The 26,245-nt window shown below is 41.6% G+C and overlaps 2 protein-coding genes across 4 annotated transcripts in view; one reads left to right on the forward strand and one right to left on the reverse strand.

The window, feature by feature from the left end:
• Nucleotides 1-1,629: 1,629 nt before the first annotated feature.
• LOC110948599 (signal transducer and activator of transcription 1-alpha/beta-like) lies at nucleotides 1,630-19,400 on the forward strand. The gene is made up of 25 exons (XM_051958549.1): nucleotides 1,630-1,865; nucleotides 2,282-2,409; nucleotides 8,225-8,369; nucleotides 8,495-8,590; nucleotides 9,054-9,131; nucleotides 9,223-9,301; nucleotides 9,383-9,471; nucleotides 9,671-9,822; nucleotides 9,981-10,142; nucleotides 10,246-10,338; nucleotides 11,200-11,262; nucleotides 11,379-11,408; nucleotides 11,487-11,574; nucleotides 11,745-11,786; nucleotides 12,474-12,527; nucleotides 12,645-12,728; nucleotides 12,854-12,946; nucleotides 13,056-13,191; nucleotides 13,647-13,687; nucleotides 13,868-13,944; nucleotides 14,157-14,296; nucleotides 14,548-14,712; nucleotides 15,036-15,099; nucleotides 15,214-15,256; nucleotides 18,188-19,400. The coding sequence occupies exons 2-25, from the start codon at nucleotides 2,282-2,284 to the stop codon at nucleotides 18,293-18,295; spliced, it is 2,250 nt and encodes a 749-aa protein (XP_051814509.1). The 5' UTR covers nucleotides 1,630-1,865; the 3' UTR covers nucleotides 18,296-19,400.
• Nucleotides 18,699-26,245, reverse strand: part of glsb (glutaminase b) — a 45,484-nt gene continuing 37,937 nt past the window's right edge. For all 3 annotated transcript variants that reach the window (XM_022190236.2, XM_051958551.1, XM_022190238.2), the window contains 3 exons: nucleotides 23,498-23,574; nucleotides 22,024-22,087; nucleotides 18,699-21,781 (listed from right to left, as the gene is read on the reverse strand). In XM_022190236.2, the coding sequence (XP_022045928.1) occupies nucleotides 21,634-21,781; nucleotides 22,024-22,087; nucleotides 23,498-23,574 (289 nt within the window). In that variant the 3' untranslated portion in view covers nucleotides 18,699-21,633. The remainder of the gene's footprint in view (nucleotides 21,782-22,023; nucleotides 22,088-23,497; nucleotides 23,575-26,245) is intronic.

Below are 26,245 nucleotides of genomic sequence, written 5' to 3' on the forward strand. Positions count from 1 at the left end.
AGCATTTTCATTAGTGCAATATTTATTGCCCGAACAATTTGGACTATTACAAAGACAGCCTCAAATAACCAAAGTCGAAAAAGTCAGTAGTGGGTGTTTCCATCATTTGCGGCAATGACAGCTTGACAGTGATGTCTCATGCTCCTAACTAGCCTCATGATGTTGTTCTGAGGCAATGCGTTCCACTCCTCTGTAAATGCTACATGCACTTCTGCCAGGTCACATGGGGGTGGGTTTCGGCCATCCAGTCGCTGCTTCAGCTGGTCCCAGACGTGCTCCATGGGGTTCAGGTCAGAGGACATTGCTGGCCATACCATATGAGGCACTCTGACTTCCTGAAGTTGAGCTGTGACAATTCTGGCACCATGTGGTGGAGCATTATCATTTATGAACAGAAAGTTGGGGGCATGCCGGTGGAATTGGGGGATGATGATGGGTTTTATGATGTCTCTGAGGTAAGAACGTGCAGTGACTGAGCCATCTACAATCACCAAATCTGTTTTGCGCTGACTGGTGATGCCTGCCCAGACTGTTGCACCTCCTCCACCAAAGCCAACCCTGGGGATCATGTTGACCTCGGTGTATTGCTCACCTTGCCTTCTCCAGAAACTCAGACGACCACCATTTCTGTGCAAGGTGACCCGACACACATCAGTGAACAGGACGGTAGACCACTGCTGCATTGTCCAGGTCACATGGTCTTGTGCCCACTGCAAACGGTCACGGCAGTGTCTTGATGTCAGTGGAGTCACCTGCAACAGTCATCTGGCATTCAAGCCAAAGCGGTGGAGTTGGTTGTGAATGGTTTGTCTGGAAACCCTGGTACCCATCATTTCTCGTAAACAGGCCTCCAGCTGTGTAGCAGTTGCATAATGGTGTCTGAGTTCATAGGTCCTTAGGTACCATCATTGCGGTCCGTCACTTCTGGGTCTGTCACCAACACTGCCAGTAGTTCTGTGTGTTGCTGCTAGTCTGCTGGTGACACTTTGAGACACACCAAATTCACGAGCAACATCTGACTGCCTGCTACTGACCTGAAGGCGCGCTATGGCCAGGTGACGCCGCTTTTCTGTTGTGTGTTCATGTTAGCTTAAATAATGAACTGGGAATGACTTACTGACAATACCAGCTTTTTATAGCCCCAGAATGCTGAAATTGATGCCACATTGAAAAGGGTTGTCTTTTTGTACTTTTTGGTATTGGCCCCAATAGTATGTACGGCACTCTGTACACAGTGAGACCATTACGTGGAAAACACAAAATGAGGTGTGTCTAGCACCCTAATACAATTGCCTCCCTATCCCTAAAATCCCTGAAGTGAAACAAACACCTTTTGTATGAAATCCACCGAGGACCTCACAATATCTCTACCTTAATGTGAGTAGCGTGTTCCATGTTCCATGTGATTCAACATTAGAATTAGCAGGACTTGGAGACATGAGCTACAATGTAGCTATGATGATTAATATTAATTACAGCTGTGCTACTTCTGCTTCAGCGTGTTTAAAGTGTCTCATCTTTTTATTTTTATCTTTTTTACACCAGCTGTGTGCAGGCAGGCAAAATGGCAGGCTCTGCCTGAGCCACAGAATATTTTGAAAGCGGAAATAGTGACTGTGAAACTACTGGTGAACTTGACAGTGTCTTTCCTCGATGGAGACATTTCTCGGGAATCACAGGGTCAGTGGGAGTGTCCGCAGTCTATAAATACAGCTCCTCTCGGCTGCCATTAACACTACAGTGTCTTCTGGCTACACTTGTCCGACAGTCCTACTTTAACGCCAAAGCAAACAAAACGCTGGGTGTCTGGAGAAGCTAAAAGGCTTTGGATTAATACACCGCAACGACGAGCACTGACAGCGGAGGTAAGTGGTTTCATTGTTTGAACGGAGACACAGAACAGAAACGGACGTGTTTTTGTTTGTTATAGAACTACTCAGGAGATCCAGGCGCTAGTTGCGATACAGCTGCTATCGGTGTCTTTGCTTCCTCCAGATGTTCGTCGTGTTTAAAGCTGGCTGCTCCTGAGTGTCGTACTTTTTAAAGCTCTATTAAAAATTACTTTTTGAAGCTATTTAGAAGTTGCTAATTATCGAGAGTTGTTTAGGTTTGTCAGATAAATGTAAAAAAAAAAGTAATTCAAAAATGTAAGTTAATCCAAAAAGCTTGGCTCTTACGTGATTGTGTTTCATAAACCTCGCATTACATTGCATTAGAGGCGTCAGCGGCTTTGTGTTATTCAGCCTGTGTGTGTGTGTGTGTGTGTGTGTTGTACCTGCAGATGGCCCAGTGGCAGGCCCTACTGCAGCTGGATTCAGGCCTCCAGAGGCAGGTGAGCCAGCTGTATGAGAGAACCTTCTCAAGAGAGATCCGCCACTATGCGTGCCACTGGATCGAGAAGCAGGACTGGTAAGATGCAGAGGAAGTCTGACACATGCTGTCTGAGGCAGCAGCAGCAGAGGAGGCACTGCATGACTAAGACTTTTGTTTTCATCAGCTGTTTTTTGGAGGTTCACTAGACAGTGCTATTTGGGTGGAATAGTCCTCAAAGACTAGAAAAAAATGGAAAGAAAGTAATATTTTGACTGGAATAAACCTTTAAAGCCGCATTTTAACTAGGGCCCGACTGATATGGATTTTTTGTGGCAGATGCTGATTCTGATATTTGGCAAAATAAAATACAGATAATCGAGCAATTACTTTAAAAAAAAAAAGACTAAAATAGCTTTATTTTTGGTCCCTTAACACGCACAACAACAAAGATATGAATTAAAGGAAGAGCATTTTACTGTTTTACAATACTTTGGCTCCTCCATTGTTTTCTTTGCCATGAAGTCAGGACTCCTATGAACCTAAATACAAACCAGAGAGGCTTTTATCAAACTCAAAACATGTCATCTTTGACAGACCTGCATTTTAAATATATAATGGTCACAACTAGTCTGACACTAATGGTCCTCCATAACAACACTCACAGTGAGCTGCTGTTACAGCCTGTGTCATGTTCTAGTATTTTCTGACAAAATAAAACTAAGGGTGACATCGTGAGGGTTGCTGAAGACAGACAGTAATGTGACAGCAATCATTTGAAAATTAAATTGTTCTTTGTTTCTCTGCCACAGTGTTGTGTATCTGCTGTGTCAACCACACTGCCTTTGTTCTTCTTCTTCAAAAAAAAAAATCAGCTTTTTCGTATTTGATATTGTTTGGCTCTAATGGTATTATTTTAATGTGTATGATTTATTTATTTAGTTTTTTAGGGTCCGAGCACCGAGGGTGCGAAGGACAGGCGGTGCCAGGGCACCGACTGTCCAAGGCACCAGCGGTGCCAAGGACCCTATTGAAACCCTAGGGTTTATTATTATTATTATTATTAGGGTCCGAGCACCGAGGGTGCGAAGGACAGGCGGTGCCAGGGCACCGACTGTCCAAGGCACCAGCGGTGCCAAGGACCCTATTGAAACCCTAGGGTTTATTATTATTATTATTATTATTATTATTATTATTTTTTTTCTCCCGTAAAGTAAATTGGCTTTTTGGCGGCCTTATCATACTCCAAAACGCGTGAAATTTGGCATGTACATCAGGACTGGCGAAAAATTTGATATTTTATGGGAGTTGCGCATGTGCGTGGCAAAATGGCTCTATAGCGCCACCTGCAAAGTTGAAAAAGTAGTCATTAGGCCAACTGCCACAATGTTTCATGTACAGCTACAATATTTGGTGGGCATATGCAGAACATCTGGACACACCAAAAAGTCAATTACAGCCACGCCCTAAACCCAACAGGAAGTCGGCCATCTTCAATTTGCTGTAAATTTTTCAAACTTAATCGCTCCTCGGGAAATGACTTGCCTTTTTGGCGGCCTTATCATGAACCAAAACGCGTGAAATTTGGCGTGCACATCAAGACTGGCGAAAAATTTGATATTTTATGGGAGTTGCGCATATGTGTGGAAAAATGGCTCTATAGCGCCACCTGCAAAATTGAAAAAGTGGTCATTAGGCCAACTTCCACAATGTTTTATTTACAGCTACAATATTTGGTGGGCATATGCACCACATCAGGACACACCAAAAAGTCAATCACAGCCACACCCTAAACCCAACAGGAAGTCGGCCATCTTGAATTTGCTGTACATTTGTCAAAATTTATAGCTCCTAGTGGATAAGTCTGAGAGAACTGAAATTTGGCCAGTACATGCACCAGACCTTTCTGATGAAAAGTTATCAAAAACTCAACCAGAAGCCAAAAGGTGTGGCCATGGCGGAGCCTCAAACAACTGATCCTTCGCCATGAAACAGGAAGTGGTGTCTAATTCTTCTCAACATGCTCCAATCTGCCTGAAACTTTACATGTATGATGACAGTCCTGTCCTGATGTCATCCACATAGGGATATTCATTGACAGTCATAGCGCCACCTTGTGGTTTCAGGAAATAGACATCTTTTACACTTTCATGCCCTATTGTTACCCGGTTGATCATATTCACTTCAAATGCAGTGACAACAGCCTAAACACATTGATGATGCATCCCAGTGAAAATGGTGACTTGTCATCAAAGGGCGTGTCTGTGGCGGCCAAACCAATTTCGATGTTTCGCCATGAAAATTTAACGATTCATATCTCAGCTGAACAACATCCTATCTGCCTCAGACTTCACATGCTGGATACCAGGTCCAGTCTGAACACATCCACACTCATAAATTTTGGAAAAGTCATAGCGCCACCTGTTGGTAATAGTAAGTTTAAGGCCTTATATTTTCAGGTACAATGGCCCCAAACTTGGTGATATCATGCTGGAAATTGGTCAGTCGAGTCTTCACCTCTTGACAATCACACACTGTGAAGGGTGTGACATTTCATGCAACGCTGTTGCCGTAGCAACCAAATATCGCCATGAAAAACAAAGCCCTTTCTGACAGGTTAGGAATACTCCAATGCTCACAAAAATTACCACACACATCACCATTGACCCAAGGAACAACACTGTATGCATCTCGGCACTGCACATGCTATAGCGCCCCCTACAGTATTTTTAACAAACAGCCCCCCCAGCACGTTTCACCTACATCCATGAAATTTGGGAGGCTTATAGAGCACATCAGGACGCACAAAAAAGCCTCTTGGAGCCATGTCCTAAACCCAACAGGAAGTCGGCCATCTTGGATTAATTGTGAGATTTTTGATGATTTTTCTCATTTTTGAGAGTTAATACCTCCAAGGGGATAATTCCAGGAGACCTGAAATTTTGTCAGTCCACACAGCAGGACTTGGTTTGGAAAAGTTATCAAAAGTTTAACCAGAAGCCAAATGGCGTGGCCATGGCGACCATTAGAGTTTTGATGCTTCGCCATGAAACAACAACTGCTGTATAACTCTCCTCTGCATGCTCCAATCTGCCTCAAACTTTCCATGTGTGATCACAATCCAATCCTGATCACATCTACAGGCCAACAGACACTCTCAGTTGCAGCGCCACCTGTTGGAGGGACAATAAATGCTGTATAACTGGCCTCTACATGATCAAATCAGCCTGAAACTTTTCATGATTGATCAGAGTCCAGCCCTCATCACATCCACTGTTTGAAATACACTCTGAGTTACAGCGCCACCTGGTGGTGGATGGGCAGGAAATTCTGTATAACTAGTCTGAACATGCTCCAATCTGGCTGAAATTTTACGTGTGATTAAACTCTGGTCCAGATGTGATTCAGAGGCCAGCACACACTCTCAGTCACAGTGCCACCTGGTGGACGTGCATGGATTCGCCGACCAGCGTGGATGCGAGGACCCGTCCATCGCTGCTTGCAGCTTTAATTATTATTATTATTATTATTTTTTTTTTTTTTTTTCTCCCGTAAAGTAAATTGGCTTTTTGGCGGCCTTATCATACTCCAAAACGCGTGAAATTTGGCATGCACATCAGGACTGGCGAAAAATTTGATATTTTATGGGAGTTGCGCATGTGCGTGGCAAAATGGCTCTATAGCGCCACCTGCAAACTTGAAAAAGTAGTCATTAGGCCAACTGCCACAATGTTTCATGTACAGCTACAATATTTGGTGGGCATATGCAGAACATCTGGACACACCAAAAAGTCAATTACAGCCACGCCCTAAACCCAACAGGAAGTCGGCCATCTTCAATTTGCTGTAAATTTTTCAAACTTAATCGCTCCTCGGGAAATGACTTGCCTTTTTGGCGGCCTTATCATGAACCAAAACGCGTGAAATTTGGCATGCACGTCAGGACTGGCGAAAAATTTGATATTTTATGGGAGTTGCGCATATGTGTGGAAAAATGGCTCTATAGCGCCACCTGCAAAATTGAAAAAGTGGTCATTAGGCCAACTTCCACAATGTTTTATTTACAGCTACAATATTTGGTGGGCATATGCACCACATCAGGACACACCAAAAAGTCAATCACAGCCACACCCTAAACCCAACAGGAAGTCGGCCATCTTGAATTTGCTGTACATTTGTCAAAATTTATAGCTCCTAGTGGATAAGTCTGAGAGAACTGAAATTTGGCCAGTACATTCACCAGACCTTTCTGATGAAAAGTTATCAAAAACTCAACCAGAAGCCAAAAGGTGTGGCCATGGCGGAGCCTCAAACAACTGATCCTTCGCCATGAAACAGGAATTGGTGTCTAATTCTTCTCAACATGCTCCAATCTGCCTGAAACTTTACATGTATGATGACAGTCCTGTCCTGATGTCATCCACATAGGGATATTCATTGACAGTCATAGCGCCACCTTGTGGTTTCAGGAAATAGACATCTTTTACACTTTCATGCCCTATTGTTACCCGGTTGATCATATTCACTTCAAATGCAGTGACAACAGCCTAAACACATTGATGATGCATCCCAGTGAAAATGGTGACTTGTCATCAAAGGGCGTGTCTGTGGCGGCCAAACCAATTTCGATGTTTCGCCATGAAAATTTAACGATTCATATCTCAGCTGAACAACATCCTATCTGCCTCAGACTTCACATGCTGGATACCAGGTCCAGTCTGAACACATCCACACTCATAAATTTTGAAAAAGTCATAGCGCCACCTGTTGGTAATAGTAAGTTTAAGGCCTTATATTTTCAGGTACAATGGCCCCAAACTTGGTGATATCATGCTGGAAATTGGTCAGTCGAGTCTTCACCTCTTGACAATCACACACTGTGAAGGGTGTGACATTTCATGCAACGCTGTTGCCGTAGCAACCAAATATCGCCATGAAAAACAAAGCCCTTTCTGACAGGTTAGGAATACTCCAATGCTCACAAAAATTACCACACACATCACCATTGACCCAAGGAACAACACTGTATGCATCTCGGCACTGCACATGCTATAGCGCCCCCTACAGTATTTTTAACAAACAGCCCCCCCAGCACGTTTCACCTACATCCATGAAATTTGGGAGGCTTATAGAGCACATCAGGACGCACAAAAAAGCCTCTTGGAGCCATGTCCTAAACCCAACAGGAAGTCGGCCATCTTGGATTAATTGTGAGATTTTTGATGATTTTTCTCATTTTTGAGAGTTAATACCTCCTAGGGGATAATTCCAGGAGACCTGAAATTTTGTCAGTCCACACAGCAGGACTTGGTTTGGAAAAGTTATCAAAAGTTTAACCAGAAGCCAAATGGCGTGGCCATGGCGACCATTAGAGTTTTGATGCTTCGCCATGAAACAACAACTGCTGTATAACTCTCCTCTGCATGCTCCAATCTGCCTCAAACTTTCCATGTGTGATCACAATCCAATCCTGATCACATCTACAGGCCAACAGACACTCTCAGTTGCAGCGCCACCTGTTGGAGGGACAATAAATGCTGTATAACTGGCCTCTACATGATCAAATCAGCCTGAAACTTTTCATGAGTGATCAGAGTCCAGCCCTCATCACATCCACTGTTTGAAATACACTCTGAGTTACAGCGCCACCTGGTGGTGGATGGGCAGGAAATGCTGTATAACTAGTCTGAACATGCTCCAATCTGGCTGAAATTTTACGTGTGATTAAACTCTGGTCCAGATGTGATTCAGAGGCCGACACACACTCTCAGTCACAGTGCCACCTGGTGAACGTGCATGGATTCGCCGACCAGCGTGGATGCGAGGACCCGTCCATCGCTGCTTGCAGCTTTAATTTTTTTTTTTTTTTACAATGTTTGACAATAAATATAAATGTTCTGTTTCTCTGTTTTAGGGATTTGGCAACTGTGGATGTAAACACAGCCATCAGCTGTTTCCATGCTTTCCAGGATTATCTTGAAGAACTGTGGAAGCGTTCTGTCCTGGAGAACAGGATTTTGCAGGGACCGAACTTTTTAAACATGAAAGACTCCTTGGTGGTAAGCCAGCCATGATGTTATGTGGAGAGAAAATTAATGTGTTTTGATTACTTTTCTCAAAGCGGAATAATTACATATTCTAGTGACTTTATACCTGCCTGATTTATTTATTTATGTTCCTGAAGAATCAGTTTCAAAATGAGCCGCAGAACCTGGCCAGAATTCTCTCACACTGCCTGAAGGAGGAAAAGAAAATTCTGGCTTTGGCTTCCAAGACGCAGGTGAGATGAGTGACAATATTCTTTGTACCGGCTTTGTATAGTGAGATCCAAAAATGTGACACCACATTGAAAATCTGTCATATTTAATGTAAACTGAGCTCAAATACATCTCCGAACTTTAAAGGAATACTTAAAAACCAGAGAAGATCAAGAACTTCATAATACCACAGACTGTCTTCCATGGTCTCCTGACTCCAGCTCCACTAAACATTACATGAACATCTTCAAGCTCTCCACAAATGTTTTTTGATGTGACAAGATGTTCTGTGGAACATTGTCACAACATGCTGGGATAACATAGTGTATTGGGTTTGAACAAACGTACAAAATGTGGGCAATTTCAGACAAAGACTGTCCAAGATATTCTAAGACTCATTCACATTATTCAAAGCTGATATCATCATCTGTGATGAAAAATTACATTTGAACAGAATACATTTTCTTTTCTCTTTGTTTTTGTTAGGGTTGCAACAATCCAAGCATGGAACAAAACTCTACAGAGTTGGACAACAAGGTCAATGGCCTGAAACAGCAGACTTTGGTAAAGTCATTTGGACTGTAACTTTATAGCCATCCTGAAGAGAATAGTCAGCTTATTGTTTCTAAATGTATGAATTTTAACTCTAACGCAGGAGGTAAAGAGGGAAATTAAGACACTGGAGGATCTATATGAACAGCTTGACCTGATACAGAAGACCTGGCCAAGCAGAGGTATGTCAGGAGACATGCAACCACATTTGATAGATTTACACTCATACTTCACTTGTGTTTGACTTTATTTGTCATCACCAGTTCAACAGTGTAATGAAATGAACCAGTCTCGTGCTGCTGTGGAAGAAGATTGTCTTGAGCGGGAAAGTTTCATCACACAAACAAAGCAGGTACTGTAAATGTGGGTTTGAGTGCAGTGCAAACTGGAAAAAAACATCCATAGAGCAGTTAATGTTTTGAGCAATAGAAAGTAAAATTTTGTCTGCTAAATGAACTGGTTTTAAAAGCCAAGGCAGTTTTCCTTTGTCAGTTAGGTAAAAATTTCCCTCTCCGCTGTGTGATTTTTCGTTTTTCTTTTTTGTCTGACAGATTGTGCTGCAGCAGTTATGTGGCATTTTAAACCACACATCCCAGGTTGTGGCAACTCTCACTGATGTGGAGCTTCCAAAATGGAAGCACAGGCAGCAGATGGCCTGCATTGGAAGTCCAGTTGACACCTCTTTGGACCACCTCCAGAAGTGGTAACAATCTATTAGTGCTACCTTAGCTTCTCATGTTTCATTCTGAGGGAGGAATTTTGTGTATTGAAGAAAATTAGTATTTCTCTCCCAGCTTTTACACTGAATACTTGTAAACACTGTAGTACTCTTGTCTATGTGTGCTTATGTTCTTTTTGCAGGTTTACAGTTGCTGCTGAAGTGATAGTTGGAATACGTGAACAGCTGCTGAAACTGCAAGAGCAAAACAACAAATACAACTGCACTGATGCTTCCAGCCTTGCTGCTAACATGGTGGAAATTCAGAAGTTTGCACTGTCCTTGTTGACAAAGCTTCTCACAAAGTGAGATATGGAATGAAGACATTGTTGTACATACCACATACACACAGACTGGTTTGCAAACTGTCCTGATGTTGACTTGTCTTGTTGTGGTCTTGCACTGCAGTGCTCTGGTGGTTGAGAAGCAGCCTGTCATGCAGAATTTTTCACAACGACCTTTAATACTTAAGACTGGTGTGGGATTCAAAGCAAAAGTAAGGTAAGGCATCACTTAAAACAGAGTTCATGAAATGAACTAATAAATCATTTCTGTTTAGTTCTGATCAAAGAACTGTAATATCAGCTTACACACTTTACAAGAAATATGACTTTGTTTCATCTGCTGTAGTTTTAAATGTACTCTACACAAACAGGTGACAAATAAGGAGAAATGTAAAAATTAATACTAAGGTGTTCGGTCACTATGTTCTGCCAGAGCAGCTTCAACGTGCCTTGGTACTGATTCTCCAAGTCTCTGGAACTCTACTGGAGGAACACCATTCTTCCAGAAGATATTCCCTCATTTGATGTTTTGCCTTTTTATGGATTCCAGCAACTGCAGTTTTGATCTCACAGAAGTAACTGCTGATTCCACTGGTCTCACATCAAACAAAAAATCGACACCTAAAAACAAACAGAAACTTCTAAAACCACTTCTACAGCGTAATTCGGAAGTTTTTTGTCTGTATGTTTATTTGGTTTAATTCGGTCAGCGCTCATCCACTAACACATGCTGGGATGTATGAAGTCAGCATTCCTCCAGCCGTATAGCAAAGGTAACTGAACCCCTGGTGCAGTCAGTCATAATGCATCTGCTAACAAATATGGCTAAATTAGCATGTTAAATAATGTCCACTGCACTCGATTTGTGTTATCAATAATCAGTTATTGATTGATAAAGCTATTGATTAACAAAGTTGTTTAAAATTTGCAACTTTAGTCTTGACATACCACAAAAATCCTTGGCTGGACTGGGGAAAGGGACATTAGTTTTACTAACTAGTGACTGAAACTCTAATATGCTAGCAAGCTTTACTGAAGGTCTGTTTGTTTTTGTATTTTTATATAATTTTGTCCCTAGGTACTTAGCAAACCATCCTGAATTCAAGCACCGCCTCAGACCTGTCAAACCTGTTTTTGACAAGTGAGTCATAATAACTGTCTGAATCTGTGTTTTATTTAAAAAAAAAAAAAAACTTTATTATTATTATTTTTTTGTTTTCTCATCCTCTTTTTGTTGTCATTTTCCCCCATAACCAGGGATGTTGAAGAAGCCAAGACGGTCACTGGGTAGGCGAATGGCAATCTGAAGTGTAAACTGATTAATTGTTTCAATCAGCATAAATTAACACAAACTTCTTGTTGTAGATTCCGTCACTTTGAATTTGGAAGGGATGACAAGAAGGTGTTGGATGTAGAACCACCCGGTGCTTTGATAGCAGAATTTAGGAACATGGTATGAAACTTTACAAAAACAAGCAGCAATTAAAGGACTGAGAATGATGTGTGATGAACATACAGCTTTGTATTTTGTGAACAGTACATGCATGCGTTGCTCGACCCAAACAAATTCGGTACAGCCTCTCACGACTACATTTTCTTACAGACATGTAATTTCTTTTTCAGTCTCTCAAGGAAAGAAGAGAGAAAACTAAAGCATCATGTGAGGTAAGAGAAGACATTTATTTATCTTCAATTGATATTTGTAGGCATAAAAAAAAGCAAACACTTGATACTCCACCATGTGTTTCGGTTGTCACTTACTTACTGGTCGCTCATCTCATTTTTCAATTTATACATCCTCGACTCCTTTCCTCGTGTGCTAGTCCCTCCCACCAGAGGTCGTGGAGGAGCTGAGGAAGAGATACGCGGTGTCGCTGAAACATTTCTCCACTGTTTTGTTTTTTAAAACCTACGGCAGTATCCGGTGATTTATTTTTTTCCACATAAACAAAACATAATTCATGACAACTTACAAGAGGTTTTACAATTCATTTTAATTAAATTCACAATTTGGCACAGTGTGATGAGAATGTTTTACACAAGTGTAACGAAGCGAGTCATGACACAGAGGAGTACTATACACATGTAGCTTTCTGTGAAAAGTAGTTATTTTAATAATTATGATTTAATTATCCTTTTTGAGTCCCACCTTATTTATTCTACTTTTGTATCAGTTTGCTGATTGTACATTTGTCTTTCTGTTTTGTGCTCGTAATGCATTGTTCACTGTATCCAGGAAGCACCTTCTCCACACATACCTCTCTGCATTATGACAGTAGTGTCCAGCCCTCCACACCTGGATGTGTCACTCATTTCCAGTTCAACTAACAGACTGGGTTTTCTTCTCTTCAGGGCTCTGCTTGTCCTGCTGGAGCTCCTGGTGTCCCTGCCTCAGCTGCTGCAAAGGTACGCCACATGTTTACCTAAGTGATACCTCCACTACCGCTTCATCATTTTTTTCCTCTACATTACTACCTAAGTGTTTGTATCATTATATATGGTTTTTTTGCTTTATTCGTTCAGATTCGTCTGGGAGTCACTGAAGAACTCCACATCATCAAGTTTGTGACAGAGTTGGAGTATGCTGGACTGAAGTGTGACATCGAGGTGAGAGACCATGACGCTTTTCATTTCCAACTTCAATGGTTCTCTGCTGCTGAACATCAAATAATAGTTGAAGTCACACAAGAAGGCTGTTCATTAAGTGGTCTCATTCTCTGGTGTCGGTTCAGGCCAGCTCCCTGCCTTTGATTGTCGTCTCCAGCACCAATCAGGTCGCCAGTGCCTGGGCCTCCATCATGTGGTGCAGCATCAGTGGATCAAAGGTGAAGCCTCTGCAGCACAACATTGTCCTCGTGTATTAATTCGGCTCCAAATTGCAACAGTTTTCCCGTAGAACAGACTGTATTAGAGCTCTCTGACTTTGCTGTGCAGAACCTGTCGCTGTTTGTCGACCCTCCTCCACTCATCTGGGAACAGCTGGCACAGGTTCTGAGCTGGCAGTTTTTGTCTGTTGGCGAACGAGAGCTTGATGAAGACCAGCTCTCCATGCTAAGAGACAAAATTGCGGGTGAGTATTTGGCTGAATTGTTCATAGGCTTTACGTTGGTTGATTTCTTGTGGTGATTTGTGAAAAGGTGCTCGCATAAAGAGTAACAGCAGGGAATTTCGTTTCCTTTGTTGAGCCTACCAGGCTAGTGGTTTCAACATTTCAACTGTCTTTGCTAGGCTAAGCTATCCAGCTAGTGGCGGTAATTTCACATTTACTTCACAAACATGAGAATGCTGTCAATCCTGTCCTCTAACTTTGGGACAAAAGTACTTTCAAAATGTCTGTTTCTTTCAAACAGCATTAGTATCAGCTTAGACCATACAAGACAGAAAGTGTTTCTATAATTATTAATTAAGATAAATGAGAACATCAATGACTAAATTTTTAGTGTACTGAAATATACTTTTTGAATTGCACTCATCACACCAGATATGAAGAATGATACGTAAATTTCTCTGTTGGATTCCTCACAGATCCTGATGGTGTTGTGCACTGGAGCAAGTTCTCCTCCAAGGTGAGTGTTGGAGACAGATTCTTCTGTGTTTCCCACAGTATGGACTTGTAGCAGTAAAGGTGAAGGTCGTCATTTAGTGGAAACACTGTTGTTGTCATACAGTGGTTGACACATTGTCTACATGTGGGATTTCAGTGTGTGTGTTCTAAACAATTTGGCTCTTTTGTTCCTCTGTGTCAGAATGAAAGTCCCTGGATTTGGATTGATGGAATCCTGGATTTAATCAAGAAACACTTGGTGGATCTTTGGCGAGATGGGTAAGACATCCTAAATCATCTCAGCAATGTTTTACTGTTTAGCTAATTGTATTATAGTCCTAATAATTATCACAATGGTAATGAGGCAAACCTGCACATATGACTGCTGCAACAATATACCTGGCTTCTGAGTATTATATTTTTGGAATGTGGAAATGAGATTAAATCAACATCCTTCCAGTTAGCTGTGCTTTTCTGTGTGTGGGTTTCAGATACATCATGGGTTTTGTGAGCAGGGAGAGAACCGAGTTTCTACTGAAGCCAAAAAGGCCCGGGACCTTTGTGCTCCGCTTTAGTGAGACCAACAAAGACGGAGCCATCAGCTTCAGCTGGGTTGACCACACTAATGGCGGTAACTTTCTCTACATGTTTGTGTGCTTGGAAAAATGGAAAGCCTGGCAAAGGAAGCAGACATTAAAGAGGCTAATCTAACCAACCTAAGCTAAAAATATATCCTATACACATGATAATTTCTTTTCCTATATTGTAGCAGACAGCCTCCGGTGGTTCGTTTTTCCTGACTTGAATTAAGCTACTTTGACATGTCAGTCATTCGTTTGTCTTCCTGTGTTGACTGATTTTATGTATGTGTTTCCCCTGTAGAGCCTCATGTGCATGCAGTGCGGCCCTACATAAAGAAGGAGCTGTTGTCAATGTCTCTGTCAGACCTTATTTACCACTACATCCTGACTCACCAGGGAGAGACCAAGAATCCTTTGCTCTATCTTTACCCTGACATCCACATAGACACCGCCTTCAGACGCTATGGTATGTCAAGCTTTGGGTATTGTACCTTGCATAATTTTCTTCCCTGAGAATTAAATTCTCTTATTTAATTTCAGTTTCACTTTACTTTGCTTATATTTTCATCAAAAGGACTTAAACATTTTTAAAAAAAACTAAAAAAAATTGAAAAATTACTGTGCTGATTTGACTTCAATGCAACAGTTACAGACAATGGAGCTCCTTTCTAACTTGTTAATGGATTCCTCATGTTGCTGTTTTTGCAAATGATGCTAAATTTGTCCTGTTTGCTCTGCGTCACTATTTAATGCTGTGTGTAGTGACTGTACTATCCTTTGCTCATGCAGAAGCGCCGATACCTAGTGTGAGGCCTGATGGATACGTCGAAAGAAAAATTACTTCTGTATCTGTGTAAGATGCTAATGTACAAAAATGCTGCACATCGCAGATGTTTGACCATTGTCTGTGTTGTTCTGTGCTGTAACAGAACAAATTTGCCTTAATTTTGTGTGTTTTTTTGTGCAGCATTCCTACACCACCTCCCTCTCCACCCACAGAGCCCATGGATGTGAGTTTGAACTTTTACTGCCAGTTTTCTGCCGTCCTTTAAAGACTCTAATCAAAATCATCAAGCTTATTAATGTCTTCATGTGGTTTATTTTATATACAGCATGAACATGTAGTATATAAAACATTTATTTTATATGATGGAAAACATCTTGAAGTAAAGCGTTTTCACTTTGAAACTTGTGAAGGAAAAATTCCTCTTTCCCCTTTCTAAGGTCATAATAGCCTTCAGACAGGCAGATGCTGCAAGAGATTAGATATTGACTACTCTGATGTGACTGAGCAGATGAGTTGTCTCCATATTGAGCTGTAATCTAAATCTGACTTTCCCCTAAATATGATATATACCCAAAGATCAGAGAGAATCCTCCAAACTGGTGCTGCCACTGCTTGCATGTACCGCTGCTTTGTTAGTGTCACTTCTCCTGATATCAGTAAATCTTACTCGCAATTTCAGTCATCTGAGTCTCCAGTGTGTCTCTATGTCTGCCTCCTCATACTCTCGACATTGTTGAATTTCCACAACAAAACTGGAGTCTACCGAGGAGCAGTTATCATATGCGGACTGCTTGTGTAGAGGTGTGTATGCACCACAGCATCCATGCTGCAAACGAAAAAATAGACCATTCCTCCATTTATACTTTCAGGGTAAAATGCATACAGTCGTTTTGTACAGAAATTATTCATAAAATGTCTTTTATCAGTCTATAGCAAAATACCAAGTATCAAGCAAGGCTTTCAGTTCAGAGTCTTAATCATTTCATCTACATTTGTTTTGCCATTACCAGCCAATGATTGCATAGTGACTTTATCCCTTACAGAGTATCCTGTTGTCGATAGATGTTTACTTACCTGCGCGTACTCATTGAAAATCTTGAGGTTTCACAGCACTGTGCTGGGTCCGGAAAGGAAAGGCACACAAATCCAAAACAAAAGTTCACCATCTGGTTTTGCCACAACCCTACACCATACTTGTGCTGAAGGTGTAGCCACTAAAAAGATGCTTCTTCTGTTTTTATTTTTATTTTTATTTTTGGCACATCTGATCTGGGGCTGCTCAGTGGAGTAGTGGTTAGCACTTTTGCCTTGCAGCAAGAAGATCTCTGGTTCGAATCCCAGGGTGGGCCTGGGGTCTTTCTGCATGGAGTTTGCACGTTCTCCCTGAGCATGCGTGGGTTTTCTCCGGGTACTCCGGCTTCCTCCCACAGTCCAAAAATATGCTGAGGTTAATTGAGTACTCTAAATTGCCTGTAGGTGTGATTGTGTGTCTGTGTATGTGGCCCTGCGACGGACTGGCGACCTGTCTGGGGTGTCCCCTGCCTTCGCCCGAGTAGGCTGGGATAGGCTTCAGCACCCCCTGCGACCCTAGTGAGGATGAAGCGATGGATGGATGGACATCTGATCTGCCAACAGTCTGTTCAGTGTCACTACAGCATCAAAAAGACAGATTCAGACTTCCAGGGTTTTAAACATAACAAACCGAAGGATGGAGCTTTCTGTATCATTATTCTTCAGAACCATTTTCCTGTTTGAACATCCATCCATCCATCCATCCAACCATCCAACCATCCATTATCTATACACTGCTTAATCCTCATTAGGGTTGCAGTGGGGCTGGAGCCTATCCCAGCTAACTTAGGGTGAAGGCAGGAGACATCCTGGACAGGTCACCAGTCTGTCACACTTCTCCATATACAGACAAACAATCATACCTGCATTCACACCTATGGACAATTTAGAATTATCAGTTAACCTCAGCACGTTTTTGGGCTGTGGGAGGAAGCCTGACGAACCTGGTCCCGCGCATGCGTAGGGAGAACATGCAAACTCCATGCAGAAAGATCCCGGGAAGGCCGGGACGCAAACCAGGCATTTTCTGTTGAAACATGTATAGCTGAATTACTCCAAAATTGCAACTTTCCACTGTGTAGCATGGATGGATAGATGAATGGATGGATAGTTTATTCATCCCCACAGAGAAAGCACAGACTGAAGAGTAGTTTTACAGTGTTGAGCAGAGCTGTAGATGAGCTGGTGTGCTCCATCTGCAGTGAACAGGGAGGTGTGGGTGGAGAGAAAGGTGGGAACTTATTAGATCCGCACATTCCTGAGTAAGAAAGGTGTTGGGTTACATCCGATCCAATATCAGGCAGGGAGGGATTATTTTAATAGAATAAACTTCAAAATATGTAGCTTTGATACACAGAGATGATTTTTTTAGTTGTTTAATCAATGACTGAGAGGGACTTTTAAGCAGCATTCGTTCTTTTGCCTTAAGGCGTAAAACCAAAACAATGAGCTGTATGATGTCAAAATGCTTCATAGAGCACAGTAGAACTTCAGAGTCAGTATTATCTCTGAATGGCACCTTTCACATTACACCCAGCACATTTGTTCTTTAGTTCATATGGAAATTTGAGTTTGTGCTGCTTTAATCATCTCATCCATCCATCCATTCTCTATACACCACTTTATCCTCACTAGGGTTGCGGGGGTGCTGGAGCCTATCCCAGCTGACTCGTGCGAAGGCAAGGGACACCCTGGACAGGTCGCCAGTCTGTCACAGGGCTACATATACAGACAAACAATCACTCTCACATTCACACTGACGGGCAATTTAGAGTCATCAATTAACCTCAGCATATTTTTGGACTGTGGGAGGAAGCCGGAGTACCCGGAGAAAACCCACGCATGCACAGGGAGAACATGCAAACTCCATGCAGAAAGATCCCAGGCCCACCCCGGGATTTGAACCGGGGATCTTACTGCAAGGCAAAAGTGCTAACCACTATGCCACTGTGCAGCCCTTTAATCATCTCATGATTTGAATAATTCCAGGTTTTAAGATATGGCTTGATGCCGATTTAAAAAAAACAAACAAACAAAAAAACACACTGAAGTTATTCTTTACTGAATCTTTGTTTCACCTTAGACAGACTATCGACAACTGATGGAGGACCTCTTCCCTGATTTATTGAACTCACCTGGAGAAGATGTGCTCAGCTCACCTCCATCCACATTCACCTTTGGACTCCTTTGAATGTCTCTGAATCAGAGAGTTATCAGAATGAGAAATGTATCAAGCACAAGGTAGGTGTTTTGGCACAGATATAGGAATAGAATGCAATTATAAAAAGAACAAGATCTCTTAATGTAAGATTTACATTGCATTATTGTTTAAATGAGTATTATACTGATTGCAAAGTTATTTACACTGGATTTCTGTTCCGTTGCACATGCACAATGTAAATAATCTCAGCTATAAGTTTCTGATACAGTTTGTGATGGACTCTGTCATTTGCTCTAAGTCCGCTGGATAAAATAATGAACAAATAAGGGATGTATGAATGAGTAATGAAATATGTGGTGCTTTGTTGATGTATTGTTTTATTTTTTCGTTTTTAAATGTTTTTATTGATCTTTGAAAAGACAATGCCATACTGTATGGGTCCTTTTGTTTATTAAAATAAACACATTTTAATACATTCCAGCCCAGTGAAATACCTCCTGCATTGTTCAGGCCTGAACCTACAGCATAATAACATTATTTCTACAGAGAAAAGGACAGACACATTTAGTGCTCTCTGGTCTCACCTCCTCTGAAGAATCTGTCCTGGCATTACACCCCCTGATCCAAGCATCAGCATTTCAATCATTGGCAGTACCAAAAAAAATACCCTTTCAGTTCAACAGCAGCTCAATATAAAGAAAAATATTTGAAAAACTAGGAGCTGCACATCAGTTTACACAGAATAACATTAACAGCTTTTTGTAATATTGTATCCTTTGTCCATATTTTCAGTACTTAAAAAAGTGGACTCCCATTAGCAACAAGTGTTACTGATTACATGATGACTTGAATGTACAACTGACTACACCCGCAAACCTTTTAAATTTTCCTCAACCAGTAAACAGCTGAACCAAATCAGATTTCACAACACTTGTTAGTTCATGACACGATTTACACAACTACAGTTTTACAAGGTTGCAGGAGTGAAACTATTCTGTTGTCTCATCTAAATGTATGAAAAGAAAAACACAAAATGCATATTTGCTGTGTAAAATTATGAATGTGAATGTACTGTACCGAGTTCTCTGAAAAAAAATAAACAGATTGGGCTTTTTAAAGCTTCTTTTCCTCCTCACTTGTAATTTCTCGTGTGCTTTTCTCCGTGCTACCAGGGTGGTTGTAGAGTTGGAAGAATTTCAGACTGAAATATCTCAACAATAGAAGTACAGACATTGATAAAGCAAGTGCAGTGGCTTTGGTGATGCTGGCTTTACCAGTAGGGCCACCATGAGGGAATTTTTTGTCTTTACAATTACCCAAGCGAACATTTTAGACATCATTAGTGTCATTTTGCTACTATCCTGGCTGCATACTGACAAAACTATTTGTTTATCTATCCAGAGTGCATTTATCAACCCAAACAAGAATAGGCCCTTTACCTAATTTTAATTTAGCACATTACATTAAATGTAGTTAATGCGCTATATGATACCAACTATGTGTCCTTCCATTGTTGATCAAAACTGTAAACATATTTTCACAAAGCTAGACTTGTCTCCACAGCACTGTGTCAACACTGGAGAATGGTGTGACTGCACCTCATTATCATATTATCATTCAGCTAGAAGTGTGGAGGCCGCTGCTTGGAGGTTGTTTCCTGTAGTGAAGGAGATTTTAGAAATGGTAAGAAACGGCAGAAATGGAGGAGAAACATGTATTCAATGCATGGCAGAAATTGCTGGCTTATACCTGAAATCTACATCCAATGAGCTAGATTAAGTTAAATGTGGATCACTTAAAATAGATGTAAAGCAGCAATGTGTTTAATCACCTAATATATGAATGTGTACACAATAATTTTAACATTTGACTCATCAGTAGTAGTCTGTTATTAACAGTTGCCACTTCTGAGCCTTCATAGAATGTTTTCCTACCAGTGGATCAGTGCTTTTATTTTTTTCAAGATCAAACACCAACAATCACGATAGTGAAATAAAAGCTATCGAGCAAATTTTGATAGAAATAACATATGAAAACAAAATGTGAATATTAAGTAACGATTCTGGGCTTTGCAAGGCAAATCACAGCACACAATTGTGAAGCCCATGGTGTACACTGGCCAGTGGAAAGTTTGAATTAAATACATTTGAAATCAATAAAATTGAAATAAATGGAATTGAACTACAGCATTAGTGTCATTGTTTAATAACTGCACCTCATATATGTATTTATTTCTACTACCGCTCATTATTTTGTTAAAATAATAAATGATAAACAGCCCCATGGAATGTTAAAGTCTATATTTAAGTGTGTGTGTAAACACATTTTGTTCAATTGAGATCACAATAATTGAATGCATTGAATGTGATGTTCATGTTGATACATTTGAAAATCAAATTACACTGGAGAAAATGTCAAAAAACAAAAGAAAACTCCCACCATTCATAGACCCTGATTGCATATGTGAAAAAAAATACAACATTCAGATTTAACTTCTGGAGGTCTGTAATGTTTGACAATAACTGCAAGAAACCAGATTCGATTGTCAGCATTTTCATGAAGTTGTGCCTGCTTCTGAACATTATCAACATTATATTATATATATTCTTTGTAATAACTCACAATACAAACACACAATTGTAAATATATAGCCAAAAATAAAGAAACCAACTTGCCTTTAACCCAAATCCAACAAATTACACATTCTTATGTCTGTTAGATTAATTTCTTACTTCAAAACATTTCTGTGAAATAAATATATACTATTTCTATTGCCAAGTGTCGATACTGAAAAATACATTCGGAATACAATCTTTCATTGACTTCAGAGGTCATGTGGAGCTGCATAAAACCTGCTGATGACCACGCACCAGTCAGGATCTGACAACAGGTACATGGAGATTAACCGAGCAATAGCGGCAGAGACACAACATGTAATTTATAGCATAATTTCCACACATCTCACGATCTCACAACACTACTACGGTGAGAGTATTACTCAAACATTATCAGGTAGAGAATAACACAGTAACTAAACTAATGCACTATGATACAATCTATATCCTAAAAGTGTGACTTACAGTACCAACCACTGTATGTGTAATATACTGTAAACACCACATTACTGATATTCAGATACTGTATCTTTGTTTAAACAGTACTGGTAATGAGCTCACACACACATACACATTAATATGATAGAGGTGAAGAAGAGATAGGAAGCACAACAGCAATGTACAGCCAGAAAGCAGAGCACACCGGACTGGACACAGGAACTAATTCAGACATTTCAGCAAAGCCTGAGCGCAGATGTACAAAGTTATCCCAGAAAAGCACAAAGGTTCACTGTACAGATGTGTGCAGCAGCTCTACAGCAGACTGTCCAGGCTCTTCTCGGCGCTCTCCTTGTCGTCAGCGGCAGCGTGGGGGCTGTATTTGTCTTGGTACTCCTGCAGGATGGTGACGACGTCGTGGTGGCCGAACTGCACCGCTTCATCCATCGGTGTGTTGCCCCATCTGGACAATGACGACAATGCAAAAAGAAAATAAGCACCTCTGAAGCTCAACATGGAGGACAAAATCTGTCCCAATACATAGACAAGGTGCCTGCTGCTTGAAATAAGGCACACTGCAGCTTCTCACTTAAGCTGAAAAGAGAACCTTGAGTTGGACACACGGACATAATTTAAAAATTCTGCTACACTAGGAGAACTGTTGATTGCAGGGATACAGTGTTAAGAAAGGCGCTCTGGACTCACCTGTCTCTGGGTACTGGGTTCACCTTGCAAGCCTCCAGCAAGAAGCGTACCACCTCTGTGTGTCCTAAATGTAGACCACAAGTTAGAAATACATCTGCATATGTGGATGCATGCTTAATCTGGTTGGCTGGATTGTGGCTAAATCTTCTCAGGTAAGTACAGAATTCAGACAAAGCAGTTATACATTGACAAGCCACAGGATTAAATATGGGGTAGATCCCCCCTCCTCCACGAACATGGTGTCAATAAGGGGACCTACGGTGTCTGGTAGTGAATTCTTTGTGGTACTGGTGGCAGCCTGGAGATGCTCAATGAGATTGTGTCTGGGGAGTTTGGAGGCTGGGTCAATGCTATGGGCTCCTCATTTTTTTGCTCCCCATGAATAGTTTTTTGCCACATGGTGAGGCACATTGTCCTGTCACCTGTCTGTGGTTTTATTTTGTTGTTGCTAATCATTGTGTATATTCATATTTTCTTCCCTTTTGTCAAGACCTTGGGTAAAAGCAGTAACATCTCTTTATAAAAGAAGTACAGGCAGATGTGGAAGAGAAGCAGCTGGACCAGATGGGTGCTGCAAGAAAGATCCCCTTCTCCAAAATGTGGCAAGCAGACTTTCATCGTAAGTTCTTGGTACAATCCATTCACTATGTCCTACACAGCCTGATAAACCTTCATGTCTGGGGTAAACCCCTCCTGCTCTTATTGTTCTGGAAGATGATCCTTGGAACATCTCCTTAGCAGCTGTACTGAAGCTCTTAGAGACAAATGCGACTGTTGCTACAGTGATCCAATGTTTAAGACAGTTGCTGAGAGTGTAGCTCCACCAATCAACACCGCCACAAGGCAAACACGATCAAGTCCTTCAAAGCCAGAGAGAAGCCCCACCTACAACCTGGAGCAAAGTCTGGCCTCCTCGTCACTGTTATTGACTGGCAACTGCAAACTGACCTGGATAAGTAAGTGAAGTTCCCTCATGGAACATGCTTCATGGCTCAGTATACCACCAGGCAGGACAAGAGGAAGGCCAACAGATCTGCTACTGATGCTGTGGAGGAAGCTACTAGGTGGTTTTGGGTTAAGAGGAAAGATCTGTGGACACAAACTGGAGTCTGATCACATCTGGCCGTGGTGTCTTTGCAAGGGTGTCTCATGTTAAAAGACCTTAAGCACCCACTTCCCTCATGGCTACATCACTGATGATGTTTCCTAGCACATCTGCAAGGTGCATCCTTGACTGCACAGATGTGACGACTTGTTTGATTCTGAGTTTCTGTGTTTCTACAACTATGTCTATTTGTTGTACCAAATCACTGGCTACCTTCCAGCCCATCTTGGGTGCTCCCTACTGTTTGAAATGTACAAATATCTTATAATGCATCCATGCCGTAGGATGAAGATTTCTGTCATTTGGAAACAAGGCTCCTAGCATATAGAATGATAAACAGATTCATAAAATACAGCTTTTCAGACCTACCTTCGGCTGCTGCCACATGGAGCGCTGTTCTGGAGTCATAGTCTCTCTGCTCCATGTCCATGGATGACAGCGCAAACCTACACACACAAAAAGGTTGTGTGACTAACTTTCCATCGATTGTTGCATTCTTTACAAAAATTACACTACCATTCAAAGATCTGGGGTCAGCCAGACAATTTTCCATGAAAACTCACACTTTTATTCATGTCCTAACATAATTGCACAAGGTTTTTCTAATCATCAGTTAGCCTTTCAAAACCACTAGCTAGCACAATGTAGCATTAGAACACAGGAGTGATGGTTGCTGAAAATGTTCCTCTGCACCCCTATGTAGATAGTCCATTAAAACTCAGCCATTTGCAGCTAGAATAGTCATTTACTGCATCGACAATGTGTAGATTGTGTTTCTGATTCATTTCATTTTATCTTCGTTGAAAAAACTGCTTTTCTTTCAAAAATAAGGATATTTCTATATGACCCCAAATTTCTGAACTGTAGTGTACATGTCAATCTGCCAACAAAGGCAGTTTAAGTTTAAAAGACAGAAGAGTAGTTTTTAATGTGAAAAACCAACAGATGAAGAAAATTCACATTACCCTGAGATGCCTAAACCATGAACAAGTACTTACATGTGGTGATAAGAAGCATGACAGAGCAAAGATTAGTAGGAAGAAGACTGTAAACATGGATGACAATGGTAATTTACTTTCAGATATCTTAAAAATGAGCAATGCTAATGTTTTAAGAGGAAGGAAGTACGTGCATAACTTCAATGATACACGCAAGGAGTTGTGGTGGGTAGCAGTAAATGCTAAGCTCATAGGACATCTCTGAGCAGCCACTGGGTTGCTAGGACCTGTTGAGACTAGTTCAGAGTGGCTCCGCATTGCGCATGAAGACGGAAATGTTTAAACTTTGGCCAAACAAAAGAAGGTTGTCTCCACAATTCAGTTCATTTTGTACAAAGACCTCTGCCCACATAAGGTCACGCCAAGAGCTCAGCAGTTCCATACAGCTGTGTCTGCCAAGATGTAGAAGGTATGAGGTGATTTAAAGCTTGTCCTAGTCATTGTTGTTCAAAGAAAACAGAAATAACTTTCCTGAGCTCATAGTTTCGGCTGTGTTTTAGTTACATACTGAACAACATATTTCAGGAACTGCAAGAGGCTACCTTTCAAATGAAGCTTCACACATGCACTTTGGCTTTACAGGTTTTTCTGGTATAAGCTTTTCCATTTGGGTATGCCAAAAGGGTGGAAATTCCACAGAAGGGGTGGGAGAAATATTTCCTAAAGGTTCCTTTTGCTGCCACTTGAGGTCAGCAAAGTGTAAGGCTGACTCACACAGTTTTCCCACTTGTCAGAATCACAATCAGAATGCGGTTTATTGCCAAGTAGGTTTTTACACTTACAAGGAATTTTCTCTGGTGCTCTTGGTGCAAGTACAGATAAAATAAAATAAGATAGTAAGGTCAATTCAATTCAATTCAATTTTATTTATATAGCGTCAATTACAGTCAAATCGTCTCAAGACGCTTTACAGAACCCATATGCCTGACCCACAGAGCAAGCCCAAAGGTGACAGTGGCAAGGAAAACACCCTTTTAACAGGGAAGAAACCTCGAGGAGAACCCGGCTCTATATAGGGGGGACCCATCTGCCTGCTGGCCGGGCGGGTTGAGAGGGACAGAGGAGGGCAAGGGGGAGGGATGGGAGAAGAGGGAGGGGTGGGAAAGCAAGGAAAACACAACACACATTTGGATACATGCATGACAGGATATGTGACACAGACAAAGTATAAGCTAACATTGAAAACTGACTCATAGTTTACTCTTATGATGTACGGCTCTGACATTAAGCATACTCCATATATAGCTAGCAGTAAAATTCAAACAGTATGTAAGTTAGCATAACAAGTATAGTGAAGGCGATGCAGAGTTGACTGGTGGAAAAGGGGAGTTGGAAGCAGAGGGCTGGAGGAAGGTCAGCAGCAGCATCCCACAGTGGACATGATGGAGACTGGACCAGCTGGTGGAACATCAACCGCAGATCTGAAGCATCCAGCTCTGGGACCAGGGACACTCGGAGTAAATGTCAGTAAATGTAAGTAAAGAGATGTAAGAAATATGGATAAAATAGACAAGGTATGTACAGTTACTACGCAGTAGTAATGATTATAGTCAACAGAGCTGATTTGCAGTGGCACGGCTAGTGTTTATCAGCGATGCAGCAGAGGGGAAGAAGCTGTTCTTGTGGCAAGAGGTTTTAGTCCTGACGGACTGCAGCCTCCTGCCTAAGGGGAGGGGTTCAAAAAGTTTGTGTCCAGGGTGAGAGGGGTCGGCCAAGATCTTGGTTGCACGCCTTAAAAGCCTAGAGGTATACAGACCCTGGAGAGATGGCAGGTTACATCCGATCACCTTCTCAGCAGAGCGGATGATGCGCTGCAGCCTGCTCTTGTCCCAAGCGGTGGCTGCAGGGTACCAGACGGTGATGGAGGAGGAGAGGATGGACTCTATGATGGCCGTGTAGAAGTGCACCATCATAGTATTTGGCAGGTTGAACTTCTTCAGCTGCCTCAGGAACTACATCCTCTGCTGTGCCTTTTTGGTTATGGAGGTGATGTTCATCTCCCACTTCAGGTCCTGGGAGATGATGGATCCCAAAAGCGGAAAGACTCCACGGTGAGCACTGTGGAGTCAGAGAGCTTGATGGGAGCAGGGGGGGCTGTGTTCCTCCTGAAGTCCACCAC

Source organism: Acanthochromis polyacanthus, chromosome 14 (genome assembly GCF_021347895.1).
Source record: "Acanthochromis polyacanthus isolate Apoly-LR-REF ecotype Palm Island chromosome 14, KAUST_Apoly_ChrSc, whole genome shotgun sequence".
Lineage (NCBI taxonomy): Eukaryota > Metazoa > Chordata > Actinopteri > Pomacentridae > Acanthochromis > Acanthochromis polyacanthus.